This window comes from Peromyscus leucopus, chromosome 14 (genome assembly GCF_004664715.2).
Source record: "Peromyscus leucopus breed LL Stock chromosome 14, UCI_PerLeu_2.1, whole genome shotgun sequence".
Classification (NCBI taxonomy): domain Eukaryota; kingdom Metazoa; phylum Chordata; class Mammalia; order Rodentia; family Cricetidae; genus Peromyscus; species Peromyscus leucopus.
In genome coordinates, this window is record NC_051075.1 from 90371559 (window position 1) to 90384738 (window position 13180).

Sequence of the window (13180 nt, forward strand, 5' to 3'; positions counted from 1 at the left end):
ATGATTTAGAAAAAGTAGTCATAGATGCCATGTATCTTACTTATTTGTACTTTTGAGTGGAAATTATGTCTCCCTTTACATTTTTTTGTCTAAATTTTAGCAAGTAAATGTAAAATAAGCACTCTAAGTAGGGTATTCAGTAAAAATAAATAATAAGGATCATTTACCTGCATGTTGGAAAGAATTTTATATATTGTAAATGAAATTTATGCATAAGACATTTACCATTACTATCATACTCCCTAACCTTAAAGTGAATTCAGACTGTCCCAGGCCGCCGCACTCTGCCTTCCAGAGCTGATCCTTAAAGAATTCAGACAGTGTGGAGAACTGAGAAGAAATTAAAGATGCTTTAAATAAAAGAATAAAAAGGTAGATTTACAAACATGAAGTTTACCTGATAAAGTTGTAGGCAGGATCAGGGTTATAGACGAAGCATGTAGCAGGCGTTACTTGTAGAGTTTTCCATGGTTGGTTTTGTAACCAGCTTTGAGTTTTAAACCTATTACCATCATGATTTTGGACAAAATATTTAGGCCTGATAAATATCTGCCTGTTCCCCCCCCCAAACACACACACACACATACACACACACACACACACACACACACACACACACACACACACACAAACACACCTACCTTAATACACATAAGCTTGGATCTCTGTAGAAGAAGCCACATTAAAGGAATAGTTTCCTGAGTGATTCCTAAGGTTGTAGGCTTGTAGCATTCAGAGGGAAGAGTGGCCTACATTCCAGAGCCAAATGAAAGGCTGATGGAAGCTAACCCTAAACAAATGTGAGATTAGGGTGAGGAGGCTGGCTGCTGACTCTATCCTACTCAATGAAGACAGGAAACCGGGACTCAATAGCTTGTTCTTTCCATGATCTACACGTGTTTTCAGAATTGCTTCTCTGCTCCTCTGGTGAACAGAGCAGCCAGCACATGCCACTGAAGCCCTCCCACTGACCTTCTCTTTTGCCTGTTGCTTGCCATGTGAACAGAGTAAGAAGCAGGATGTTCCTCGGGAAGACCAGGGACCGACCACCAAGAACCTGGACTTCTGGCCACAGCTGATTACTCTGATGGTCACTATTATCGATGAGGATAAGACTGCCTACACCCCTGTCCTCAATCAGTAAGTACACTGGCTGTAGAAGTCGGCAGACTTCATTCTAACATTAAAAACGCATTGCCTAAATTTATGTGCTACCTATATCCTAATGACAGTGAAGACTTTTAAAAACTTAAACCATAGAAATTATTTTATTTTACTTATATCAGTAAATGCCAATTCAGTGATAATAAACATCTTTTTCATTTAAATTCCAAAGAATATAGTTGTCTGGCTGTGGAGTCAGATATTTCCCAGGATTTGCTTTTTGTTTAATACAGAAGCTTTTTTCTTTCTTTTTTTAACCATCTTAACAATAACACAGATCCAGACTTACTGTGAAAAACTGGGTTATTATTTTTATTGCCTTTGCTGACCAACACAGTCTGAATCATAATTTATGTTTAATTTGATTATAATTGCAAGTACAAGAAAAATAAAGTATTCTAGTTTCAGCCTTTTTGCCTCATAACTATACATTTTTTATAAATTTTATTTTTAAATGGCTATTTGGTTTTATTTTATGTGTATGAGAGTTTTTGCCTTGCATGTATGTATGTGTATCATGTGCATGCAGTGCCCATGGAGGCCAGAAGAGGGCATCAGATCCCCTGGAAGTGGAGTTAATAGATGGTTGGAGGCCACTGTGTGGGTGCTGGGAATTAAACCCAGTTTCACTGAAAGAGCAGCAATTGCTCTTAACTGCTGAGCCATCTCTCCATGCCCCTGTTCATTTAATGGTTTTAGCCCACTATACCCAATTAGAAATGTGGCCTCATCCACTAGAGCTTGAAAAACACAATGGGCATATTCCTAAAGAAAACCAACTCTCCCTCCCCAAGCCGCTATCAACAGCAATAGTTCCTCAGCTAGGGATGGGGCCTTGGGAGCTCTTCCCTACTCCATGCTGGAATTTTTAACTGCTTTGCTATCATGCAGGCCTGCGCAGGTAGCCTCTGCTGCTGTGAGTTCATGTGCCACAGCCATGGCATGTCAACAAGATGGCATTTCAAAGTGTCCCTCCACATCCTCTGTCTCTTACCATCCCTCTGGTCCCTCTTCCATGATCCTTAGCCTTGGTGCTTGTGGTTGGTATAGATGTTCATCTCTAGCTAAGCTCTCATGGTGACATTCTCTGAACTTGGGACAGTAACACATCTCTGCACTAACCACTACCCTGCAGCAAGAAGCTTCTCTGACCAAAGTTGGGGGCAGCACAAGTCTATGGATAGAAACACAAACATCTAGAAGGCAATTGGCAACATTGACCATGTAGACAAATAACAGTAGGTTCTCCCCTAGGATTCTAACCATGTTTATAATATCAGGCATGAAATCCCTCTTGTGGAGTGACCTCAAATCCAATCAAGAGAGTCTTGCCACTGTTTCATTAGTGGACACTTCCTGCCTGGAAGGTCTATATTATAGCACTCAGAGTCCAGTCCTGGATATGTCTATCGATGTTTTATTTCTCCCCTCACAGCCTGTATAGCATCTCCCAACACTGGGAAAACTAGCCAGCAGGAAGGGTTTCCTGGTCAGCTCAACATTTATCTTTGTGTTCTGCCACTAAAGTATGTGATGTCTTCAATAACAGGGTCTTGCCATCTATTAATTATTCATCTCTCTCTTGCCTCAGATGCCTCCTATTTCTGAACAAAGCAACCTGATCTTTTATATGTAATAGCCAGAGTGTCTGCTCTCCTTTTACACCATTTCCTCTGTGTTCTCCAAACCTGGACCTTGTTCTCATTTTTTTCTTCCTAATGAAAATTTCCAACTGTCAAGAATTGGCTTCTTCATTCTCTTCTGTTAGAATGCCAGTCTCATGGCCATAACTAGTCCTCATCTCAGCTCTCAATGTGGGTCTTCCATTTAGCTCCCATGCCACTTAGGGTTTCGTTTTGTTTTGTTTTGAATTTGATACAAGCTAGAGTCATCTGGGAAGAGGGAATCTCAGTTGAGAAAATGCTTCCATCAGCTTGGCCTGTAGGCAAGTCTGCAGGCTTTTTATTGATTAATTATTGCTGTGAGAGGACCCAGGTCACTATGGGTGTGCCCACCCTGAGCAGGTGGTCCTTGGTTGTACAAGAAAGCAGGCTGAGCCAGCCAGGGAAAGCAAGGCAGGGAACAGCATTCATTCTGCCATGGCTTCTGCTTCAGTTCCTGCCTCAGCTTCCCTCAGTGATGAACTATGATCCTGATATGTCAGCTCAGTAAGCCCTCTCCTCCCTAAGCTGATTTTGGTCATGGTATTTTATCAGAGCAATACAAAGTAAGCAGAGAACACACACGCACACGCACACGCACACGCACCAGAGTGTATATACAGTGAAAATGTAATTTAGTTTTGTTCTGCATGAAGACTGTGTATCCAATGTCAGAAATGAATAAATTTTAAAACATTCACTATTTTTTTTTAATTTTATTTTACAATATCATTCAGTTCTACATATCAGCCATGGGTTCCCCTATTCTCCCTCCTCCCACTCCCTCCCCTTACCCCCAGCCCACCCCCCATTCCCACCTCCTCCAGGGCAAATCCTCCCCCGAGGACTGCGATCAACCTGGTAGACTCAGTCCAGGCAGGTCCAGTCCCTTCCTCCCAGACTGAGCCAAGTGTCCCTGCATAAGCTCCAGGTTTCAAACAGCCAACTCATGCAATGAGCACAGGACTTGGTCCCACTGCCTAGTTGCCTCCCAAACTGATCAAGCCAATCAACTGTCTCACCTATTCAGAGGGCCTGGTCCAGCTGGGGGCCCCTCAGCCTTTGGTTCATAGTTCATGTGTTTCCATTCATTTGGCTATTTTTTTCAATAATTGAGTAAAACATTCACTATTTATAGTGTGTGTGTGTGTGTGTGTGTGTGTGTGTGTGTGTGTGTGTGTGTGTATAAATGCAGTATGTTCCTTTATTTTTTTTTTTCAGAGTGGGGGATGACCCAGTATACTCCTTTCAAGTCTTATATTCTAAAAGACTCCATTTGCTGTAGTGGAAAAGCCTGAGTGTAAGCTGCTTTCATCCAGAAATGACATGTTGTTCCATTTTGAGAATAGTGTTCAGTGTGTTGCAGCTTCTGGCTTCTGTGTTCACACGTGGCTTTGCTAAATTACTGTTTACATTTAAAAACCATGATGAACATGGTCATGATATTAAGAAGTACAAATAACTACACAATAGAACATGTCTCCATCACTTCGATTTAATAGTCATTAAATTTTGTTACATTTTTTGCTTATATGCTCTTGAGTTTTCATTTTCCGGCTGAATCACCTTCAGCTAATCTCAGACATGAAACAATTTCATTTTTCCGTATGTCAATACCACCTCTAGAAGTCATGGTCATTTGGGGACCACCAAAGCAGTGCATCACAGCCAGGAACAGCAGCATCAGCACCCAGGTCTTGCAGAAACCCTATCCTGTAGTCAACTGCTCCTGATTGTCTTATACAATGCCCTTTGGCGGTGGGGGTGGGGGGGGGGGAGGGTAGTATGGTTTGTTACAGTCAGGACTCAAGTGAGGTCCATACATTATATATGGTCATCATAGGTCATTGTGTCTTTGATTCTGTTTAAGTGTTATTTTCATTCTCTTTCACTTACATTATAGAGAAAACTACATGTCTCTCAGATGCCAGCTGGTGCTAAAACTTCAGCTCACATGTGTGACTTCCAGTTACACAGAGCATGGCCTGCTCCTCCTTAATGAGCATAGTTTTCTTCAGACACACTTCATACCTCACAGCAGAACTCCAAACTTAATGTGTTCTAATTTTATCTGCTAATGACTAATGAATCCAAATTATCAAATTTGGCAGATTATGTTTTCCTGATTCCACTAAGATATTTGCGAGATAATAAATTGGTTTGTTAAATTGTTGTGGCTCCTAAGACTCAAGGTTTAAAACATTTATGCTCTGTATTAATTGCTACAAATTAAAAAGAGGAGGCAGACTGTAATGGAGGAATGGATTGCTTCCTTCATTAAACAGCCCTATTATAAATTATAAATTAAGTTAAACTGAGGCTTCACTGAAAATGCAGAAGTGTCCTTATCATGAGTGAATTTAATTTGTATATAGGAATCTTCAGGTTAGACTAAGAAGAGTCACTTAAATACACATATATACATATATATATATACATATATATATATAATGATGGACTATGAATATTTTATTACCATATAAGTTTATATTTAAGTTTTAAATTATACATAATAACTTCTACATAGTAAGGTTAGTGTTCTGGGTTCATTTCAGTTGCTTTGATAAAAGACCCTGGCAGTAAGCAGCTGAGTGGAAGAAAAGAATTTGTTTCCCCTTACAATTTCAGGTTATAGTCCCTGACAGTCAAGAAGTCAGGGTGGCTGAACTTCAAAGGCTGGTCACATCACATCCACAGCCAGGAGCAGAGAGAAGCGAATGTGTGTGTGCTCACTTGCTTGCTTGCTTGTGCTCAGCTTGATTTCCGTACTATAATGAAACAGTTCAGGACTCCTATCTAGGGAATGGTGCTTCCCATTCTGGACTGGGTCTTTCCAGTTAAAACAGTCACTCATAGACCTGCCTAAAGGCCAACCCCATGCAGATGGTTCCCTCACTGAGACTCTCCTCCAAGGTGATAATAGCTTGATTCAAGCCAATTACTAATGCCAATCCTCTTTCTTTCAGTCCTGTTTCTGTTACAGTTTGGGAACTGTTTCTAATTAGCATATGAATGGTTGGTATGTCATCTGAGAGTTCTGAAATCTTAAAATCTGTTTACTCCTGAGTACATAAATATTTCCTCTGCAATCCAGTTTATTGCCCTTAATTTTATTATCATCTTATTTTTCCTGAAGACCAAAATGAATCAAATGTAAAAATAACTTCACTTCCTGTGATAACTGTTTTTCCAATTAAAAATCAATAGAAAATAGTATTTTCCTTTATGTCTCATTTATGGCCAGGACTTTACTACCGTCAGCACCAAATGCTTGTTGACTGTCCATAATGAGCTTATGAAACCTTTAGGTATAAAATCTCACTGAACCCTCACAATGGCCCTGCCCTGGAGGAGCTCACATGTTACAACATTGTTATCACCCCATTTGACAAATGAGGCAATGAGTTTAAAGGGACCAGTGATTACTCTACTGGATAAATTAGTTAAGCAGCAGAGGAAAACTAAAATCTCTGTCTTTTGGGTCACACTGAGATTTAGCCACAGGATTTAACTGCTATTATTTGATAGAGGTGTAGCTGGAGGATTTCTCTCCAGCTCCCAAGTCCCACCAGTCCCGGAACCCACTTATAAAATAAAGACACAGACTCTTACATTATTTAAACTGCTTGGACATTAGCTCAGGCCTATCATTGTCTAGCTCTTGCTCTTATATTTAGCCCTTTTCTATTAATCTATACTTTGCCACGTGGCTCAGCTTACTGGTACCTTACATCTTGCTTGTCCTGGCGACGGCTCCAGGCAGTCTCTCTTCTCCTTCCTCCTTCCTCAATTTTCCTCTCTGTTAGTCCCGCCTATACTTCCTGTCTGGCTATCAGCCAATCAGATTTATTTACATATAGCGATATCCACAGCACTTCCCCTTTTCTTCTTTTATAAAAGGGAAGGTTTTAGCTTTAACATGGTAAAATTACATATAACAAAACAATTATCGAGCAAGAATTACAGTTACAATATTAAAGAAGATGTCCTATCTATCTTATATTTGTGAGTTTAATGTTTTATATCTAACTTATCTTTTATCATAACTGAGGAAATTACAACTATCTAGTTTTCAACCATATCAAAGACCTGAGAAGGAACATAATGGTACCTGAGAAATGGTAGATGGATGCAAGCAACTTTCAGGAATCTTGTAAGAGTAGACGAAGACAGCTGGCAGCCTGGACAGTCACCTAATGTTTCTCAGCATTGTTGGTGCATTCAAATTGGCTACAGGCCTAGAGTATCTGACAGACCATCTTCAGAAACAGGAATTCTGAAAGACCATCTTACCCTGTCTTGGCAGAGTACAGTGGTCGCTTTCCTTGTGTCCCGCTTGTCCAGAAAGGACAGCATTGCATTTGTACTGTCAGCCATCAAGGCAAGGGCAGTTCTTTGCCCAGTAGGCCATTTTGTGCCAAGAAGACAAACTTTCAAATGGAAATGTCTTAGAAGCCCAACATTCTCTTGGGATCAATTGGTGCAGCCAGGAGCAATTGTGTCTCACGTCAACAGAATTCTAAGTTATTTAAATGCCATATTCTCTAGGTCTATGAAGTGTTTGAGGATTACCTATCTATCTGAAATATATCTATGTATACCTAGAAGACTTAACTAACATGGCTACAAATATGATTATCATAGATGACTAATTATTAATCTATTTTTAATTATTCATTACAATTTTAAATGAGTTAAACATAATACCTCAAACAAGAATAGAAATATATATATATATATAATAACAAAATTAACTTCAAGTTTGTATCAATAAACTAAAATTTATACCAATGTAAAACATTTTAAACATAAACTAAAATCTATACCAATGTAAAACATTTTAAACAAGTTGTTCTTTAAAAGTAGGTTCATTAATCTACCCTTTTATCTTATCATCTCTATATCCTCCTATATATCTATATCATATCCCCTTTTCTTTTTTAGAAAGAGATCACATTTATAATCAACCTGTTTTAAATAAAAATATTGTTTTTTCTCTGTCCCACACCAGAGGGCTCTTTTGATTTGGGACACAAGAATCTCTTAAACCCCCCCCCCTTTTTTTTAAGCAATATGTCTGGGTTTAGAGGGGGAGTGAGCCAATTCCACCTCTAAAGCCAGCTTGGTATATTTGGGAATTTGGGCGTAGCATCTCTTACTACTTCCTGCTGGAGGGGGGCGCTGTATCTTATGGGGACGCAAAGAAAATTTTAGGCCTATGGGGTAGTCCATGAGGCTGTATTGTGTGAACCAGTTGCCTTGAAACTGCTCTGGATGTTGGATCATCTGGGCCATGGTGTCATCAGAGACCTTTCAGGGGGTCTTGGCTGGTGAAGCCTGATGTATCTTAATCTGGAACAAATCCACAGCCTCTGGCTTTCTGTGGAAACAAAAGCAGAGAGGAAATAAGCCGGAAATATGTTAAACTGGAAATGTGTAGATTCCATCACTATCCCAAACTAAAGACAGAAGTAATCAACTGCAGAGTATGTTGGAAGGAAAAGCTCTGCCTTTTAAATATCATTCCTCCAGTTCTGGAAATTCAGGTTGAACTGAGTTTTGGAAACTGTAAGCTTGAAGTTATCACAGGCTACACTTGTGCTCTTAAGGTTTCTTCAGGTATATCCCAGGAAATCTGCATGCATAGACGTGGTAGTAATTGGTGGTATAGGAAGATTGTGTCTCTTTCTTCTGCTCTTCTGAGTTCTCCTCTGGGGTCCCTGCAAGAGGACAGGTTAACATGACAGAAGTGTATCAATGTAGTTACTGTGCATGTTATAGTACATGGAAGAATTCACAGGGAAGGACTGTGCAGTGGTTAGACCTGGATGTCTCCATGGTAGAGATGAAGAACAGAGTCATGGAGGGCACCATTGAGCAATAGCTGCACAGTGAGGGCATCGTTGACTGGGGGGGGGGGGGTGGACAGCAAGTCTTCTTGGCTTCTGTGTCTACCGAGAAATGAGTGTCCCTTCTCTTGAAGTGTAGGGATGTCACCTTTCACCTGTCCCACGGGGGCTTTCCAACCAATTCCCAGAGCAGAGAAAGTCCTTCTTACATGACATTTCCCAAATTGTATTCACTTAAAGTATTTGATACAATAATGGAAGAGATAGCTCCGTACTTACTGCTCTTCTAGAGTACCTGGGTTCTATTCTCAGCACCCATTTCTGATGTTTCACAACTGCCTGGGACTCCAGATGCAGGGGATTTGACACCCCTTTTAGAGTCAACACACTGTCACACACAGAATGCATTTACACTCACACACACACACACACACACACACACACACACACACTTACAAGCATACACAGACATGTATTGAAAAAGTATTCAATACAGCAAGGTATCATATTTGGGTATAGTATGTCGCAAATCCAAGAGAAATGTTTTGTAATTCTAGACAAAAACTGAGAAAGGGATGGTGTTATTCACAGTAGTGTTGAAACCTAAAGGTAATATCGTGAAATGATGCTAGATAAATTAAAGCCTGTGTCAAGAGGAAATCATGAAATTACACATTTCAGACATTACCACTAGCAGTTCTGTCTTCTCTCCTTAAGATCTGTTCATTATTCCATTGTATCATGTAATGTGAGGGTGGTGGAGCCAGTAGACAGGAGTCCAGGGTGCAGAGCAGAGAAGGGTACAGTGTGGCAGCTCAGGTGCTTGCCCTGTGTAAGAAGTGAAGCCCTTTAGAGAAAGGGGAAGCAGTCATGACACATGCTTACAATTCATTATAGCTTGTAGTCTGAAACAACGTATTTTACCATAATTTTAATTTAAATGTCTTGGAATGTTGATAGAGTATGCATTTCTTTTCCTGTGTTGTTAGGTTTTTTTTTTTCTGTGTCTTTGTTAAGGTATATTTTGTCTTTAATGATGAGAGTGTACATGTGAGTGCAGAAGCCTGAAGAGGGTGTTACATTCGCTGGAGCTGGAGATACCTGATTTAGGTACTTTAGCTCAACTCTGGTCCTCAAGAGCAATGGTTGCTCTTAACTGCTGAGCCTTCTCTCCAGCCTTGGTTTTTTTTTTTTGTTTGTTTGTTTGTTTTGGGTTTTGGGTTTTCTGGGGTTTTTTCTTTTTAAATTATTTGCTAATTATTCAAGTAATTGGATCATCTGACTCAGACCACTTCTTTTCATATTGCTATTGCTAGCTTATTTATTTTTTAGACTGTGTGTATTTTTCCAGTGTGACTCTATCGTGACTGGTGATTTCATTTGCACTGGAATTTGCCAGGTTGAAGATTCAACAGTGTCTGTCAGCTCCCTTAAGCCAATTTTTTTTAAGATTGGAACTAATCTGGTTCACATTGTCTTAACTCCAGATCCTAAGGATCTAGCATCATCTTCTGGCCTCTGTGGACACCTGTACACACATGTACATACACACATATAGATACACACATATAGATACACACAGATACATAATTAAAAATAAAAATAAATCTTTAAAATCTATGGAATTCAGTTTTTATTGGAGATTCTTGAAGTAATGTATATGGGAAATATTAATTTGTAGTTTCATTTTTTTTCCTTTTTTGTTCAGGCATTATGACCTGATATGTTCTTACTTAAGTTCTGATTAAAAATAATGGAAATAAATTAAATATAATTACCCATTTTCTCCCCCCTGAGCCTAAAACACTCATTATACCATTTATAATTTTGCTTCTGCCTATTTGAAGCAAAAAAAACTAATATAACACAAACTGAGTGGTATCAGCATCTGTGTACAAATGAAATCTTTTAAAATAATTTGTCTATGATTATTTTTATATTGACAAAATATATTGAAGGCTGAGGACTAGTTGTGTGTGTGTATTGATTTTTTATTATAAGAGTTCTAAGTTTAAATTTTGGTAAATAAACCTATAAATGTTTATGTTTAAATATGAGTGGATATTATGAGACAAGTTGATGTGTGTCTTTCAGTCAGGGGTATTGATGAAGTATACCGTTCTTTGTGTTGAAAGTGTAATTAGAATAATTGCATATGTGTTGTCTTACTCGAGGTCTTAGCAACATCATATGTACTTAGGTAATGCTTCCTAGATTCAACAAGATTAATTTACAGGGTTAATCTTTTTAGATTTGTATTAAAAAAACAAATCTATATGTTTTGACATATCTGTGTATCTACATGTACATCATGTGTGTGGTGGGTCTCTCTGGTATTATGTGGTGTCTGTTGTTTGGTTTCATTTGATCTACCCTCAAGATGGATGCTTAGAAGACATTATTTAGTATGACAGATGGAACTGTCATGACCCAAACACATCACAGAGACATCCCAGGGAATCCCTGGGCTCTGCCTCTTTGGTGCCAATAAAATAATATCTATGTCACCACTCAGTGTTCTTTTTAGCTTATACTACCTCAGCTTATTAAAGTCAGTAGGAAGAAAATGCATAAATGAAAGTATATATAAGTGTATATGAGCCATGTAATGACAACTGTGGTTACGGGTGAAATGAGGTGTTTGGGTTTTCAGGGATATTGTTATTTTTGATATGCTAGTATGATGTGTTTTGTTTTAGGTTTCCTCAAGAACTAAACATGGGAAAGATAAGTGCCGAAATCATGTGGTCTCTCTTTGCCCTCGATATGAAATATGCTCTAGAGGGTAAGTCCAAACATTCATCTCTATTTCCTAAAATAAGTGTAAAGTAAAATATGGATTATTGTGCTTAGCTTAGTTATAAAGCATACTACCACGTGGTAGAAGATGAAGGAAGGTCACAAAGTATTTAAAAGTCCTGAAGAACACGTTTGGCACCAGACAGCCCAAGTTGCAATGTCATGCATGTTATATGTTCCACCTGTAGAGATGTGCAGAGGCAAAAATGGTCTGTGGAAATTTTTCCCGCAAGGGGAACCACACCTGAGGATGGGAGAACAGTATTGTTCCAGCTATTTGTCTCCATAGACTTGAACGTAGTCCCTATAGATGGATGTGGTTAAAGTTTGGCCAGCACTCACACAGAGTCAATAGGAAGCCTTTTCACCGTGAGCTCCACTCTGAGCAAGAGCAAATCAAACAGTGGAGAGCCAGAGAAACACAGCCTTAGGTTAACTATGTCTAAAAAAGGTTGTTTGAGCATCCACCTACACATAAAGGTCATGATGGACCCATCAACCAGACAGCCATGTTGAACACGAAGCCTAGTAGAAACCTCCTTAAGACATAGTAGGCAGGTGTATAGTGAGCCTGAGTCGGGATACAGTGATTTCCACCCCAGTCAGTGTGAGGTGGCATAAAAGGACATTAGCCACAGTCCCTTTCTTGAGCAAGACTGTGAAAGAGAGTTACAAGCACTGCTGTAACTGCTGTGGAGAGGACAGAGGGATAGCCATGGCAGCCTGGGGATGACTCTTCTCAGTCAGACTTGAGGTATAGACACCACAATGTCCAAGGAGCTGTCAGTAAGGAGCATTTCCTTCACAAAGACCTGAATAAGAAAGAGAAACAAAAACTCCTGAGGTAAAGGACAAAACAGAGATAGAATCAGCACAAGATACATTTGAGAAAAAGAAAAGTCAGCGCCTAGCAGGAGGTAAGTTTGGAGAGACTGTGGAGATGGGTTTCCAGGGCGCAGAGGGCCATACAAGAGACTGGACTGTACTAAGAGGAATGGCAAGAGCTTGTCTTATTCGGATGTACAGCTTAGGAAAGTATTCAACTGTTTTGTAAGATTGACTGACATGGTAGGAGCAACTCAGAGTCCATGCTCCTTAGACCTCTGCTTTTCAGTTTTGCTAAAACGTAAATGTGATGCCTTCGAAAAGAATACTCAGATTTGACCAACGAGATGCATGGTGGCTTATAATTTGGTTTTCTAGTCAATTGGGACCTTCCACCCACAACCAGAAAGCTTTATCTAATCTTTAAAATCATGCCAGTGCTGCTCACAGGTATAGACTCCTTAGTATGAATGAGTTCTTTGTTTTCTAACATACTATGACCCAGCCCGTTCCCTCATCCTCCAGTCACATGCTTTCCAACCCTCTGACTTGACTCTTGGTGGTCTGAAAACACTCATAAAAATAACACAGCAACCAGCAGTCTACCAAGCAACTAAACTCCCCAGGCAGCCTCTACTTCCATGAGCCTAATTCTTGCACCCTCCAGCCCTCCTTGAGCTCCCTTTGGACATCTAAATGTTAGAGTCAGCAATAGAATTCTCAGTCCCTTCTGTCCAAACCTGCAGCTGCTTCTCCATACTTCCTGTTGTAGATCTTGGCACAGCATTAATCTAATGACCAAAGCCAATCAAGTAAGGTCAGCACTGATCCTTCATGTCCTCATCATGACCAAAGCTCATTCTCCGTTATGGCTGCTCTCAT

General features: G+C 39.7%; 1 protein-coding gene across 9 annotated transcripts in view; it reads left to right on the plus strand.

Annotated features, from left to right (window-relative positions):
* Nucleotides 1–13180, plus strand: part of Unc13c (unc-13 homolog C) — a 435177-nt gene that overhangs the window by 285393 nt on the left and 136604 nt on the right. For all 9 annotated transcript variants that reach the window (XM_028865275.2, XM_028865283.2, XM_028865248.2 and 6 more), the window contains 2 exons: nucleotides 1007–1140; nucleotides 11374–11459. In XM_028865275.2, the coding sequence (XP_028721108.1) occupies nucleotides 1007–1140; nucleotides 11374–11459 (220 nt within the window). The remainder of the gene's footprint in view (nucleotides 1–1006; nucleotides 1141–11373; nucleotides 11460–13180) is intronic.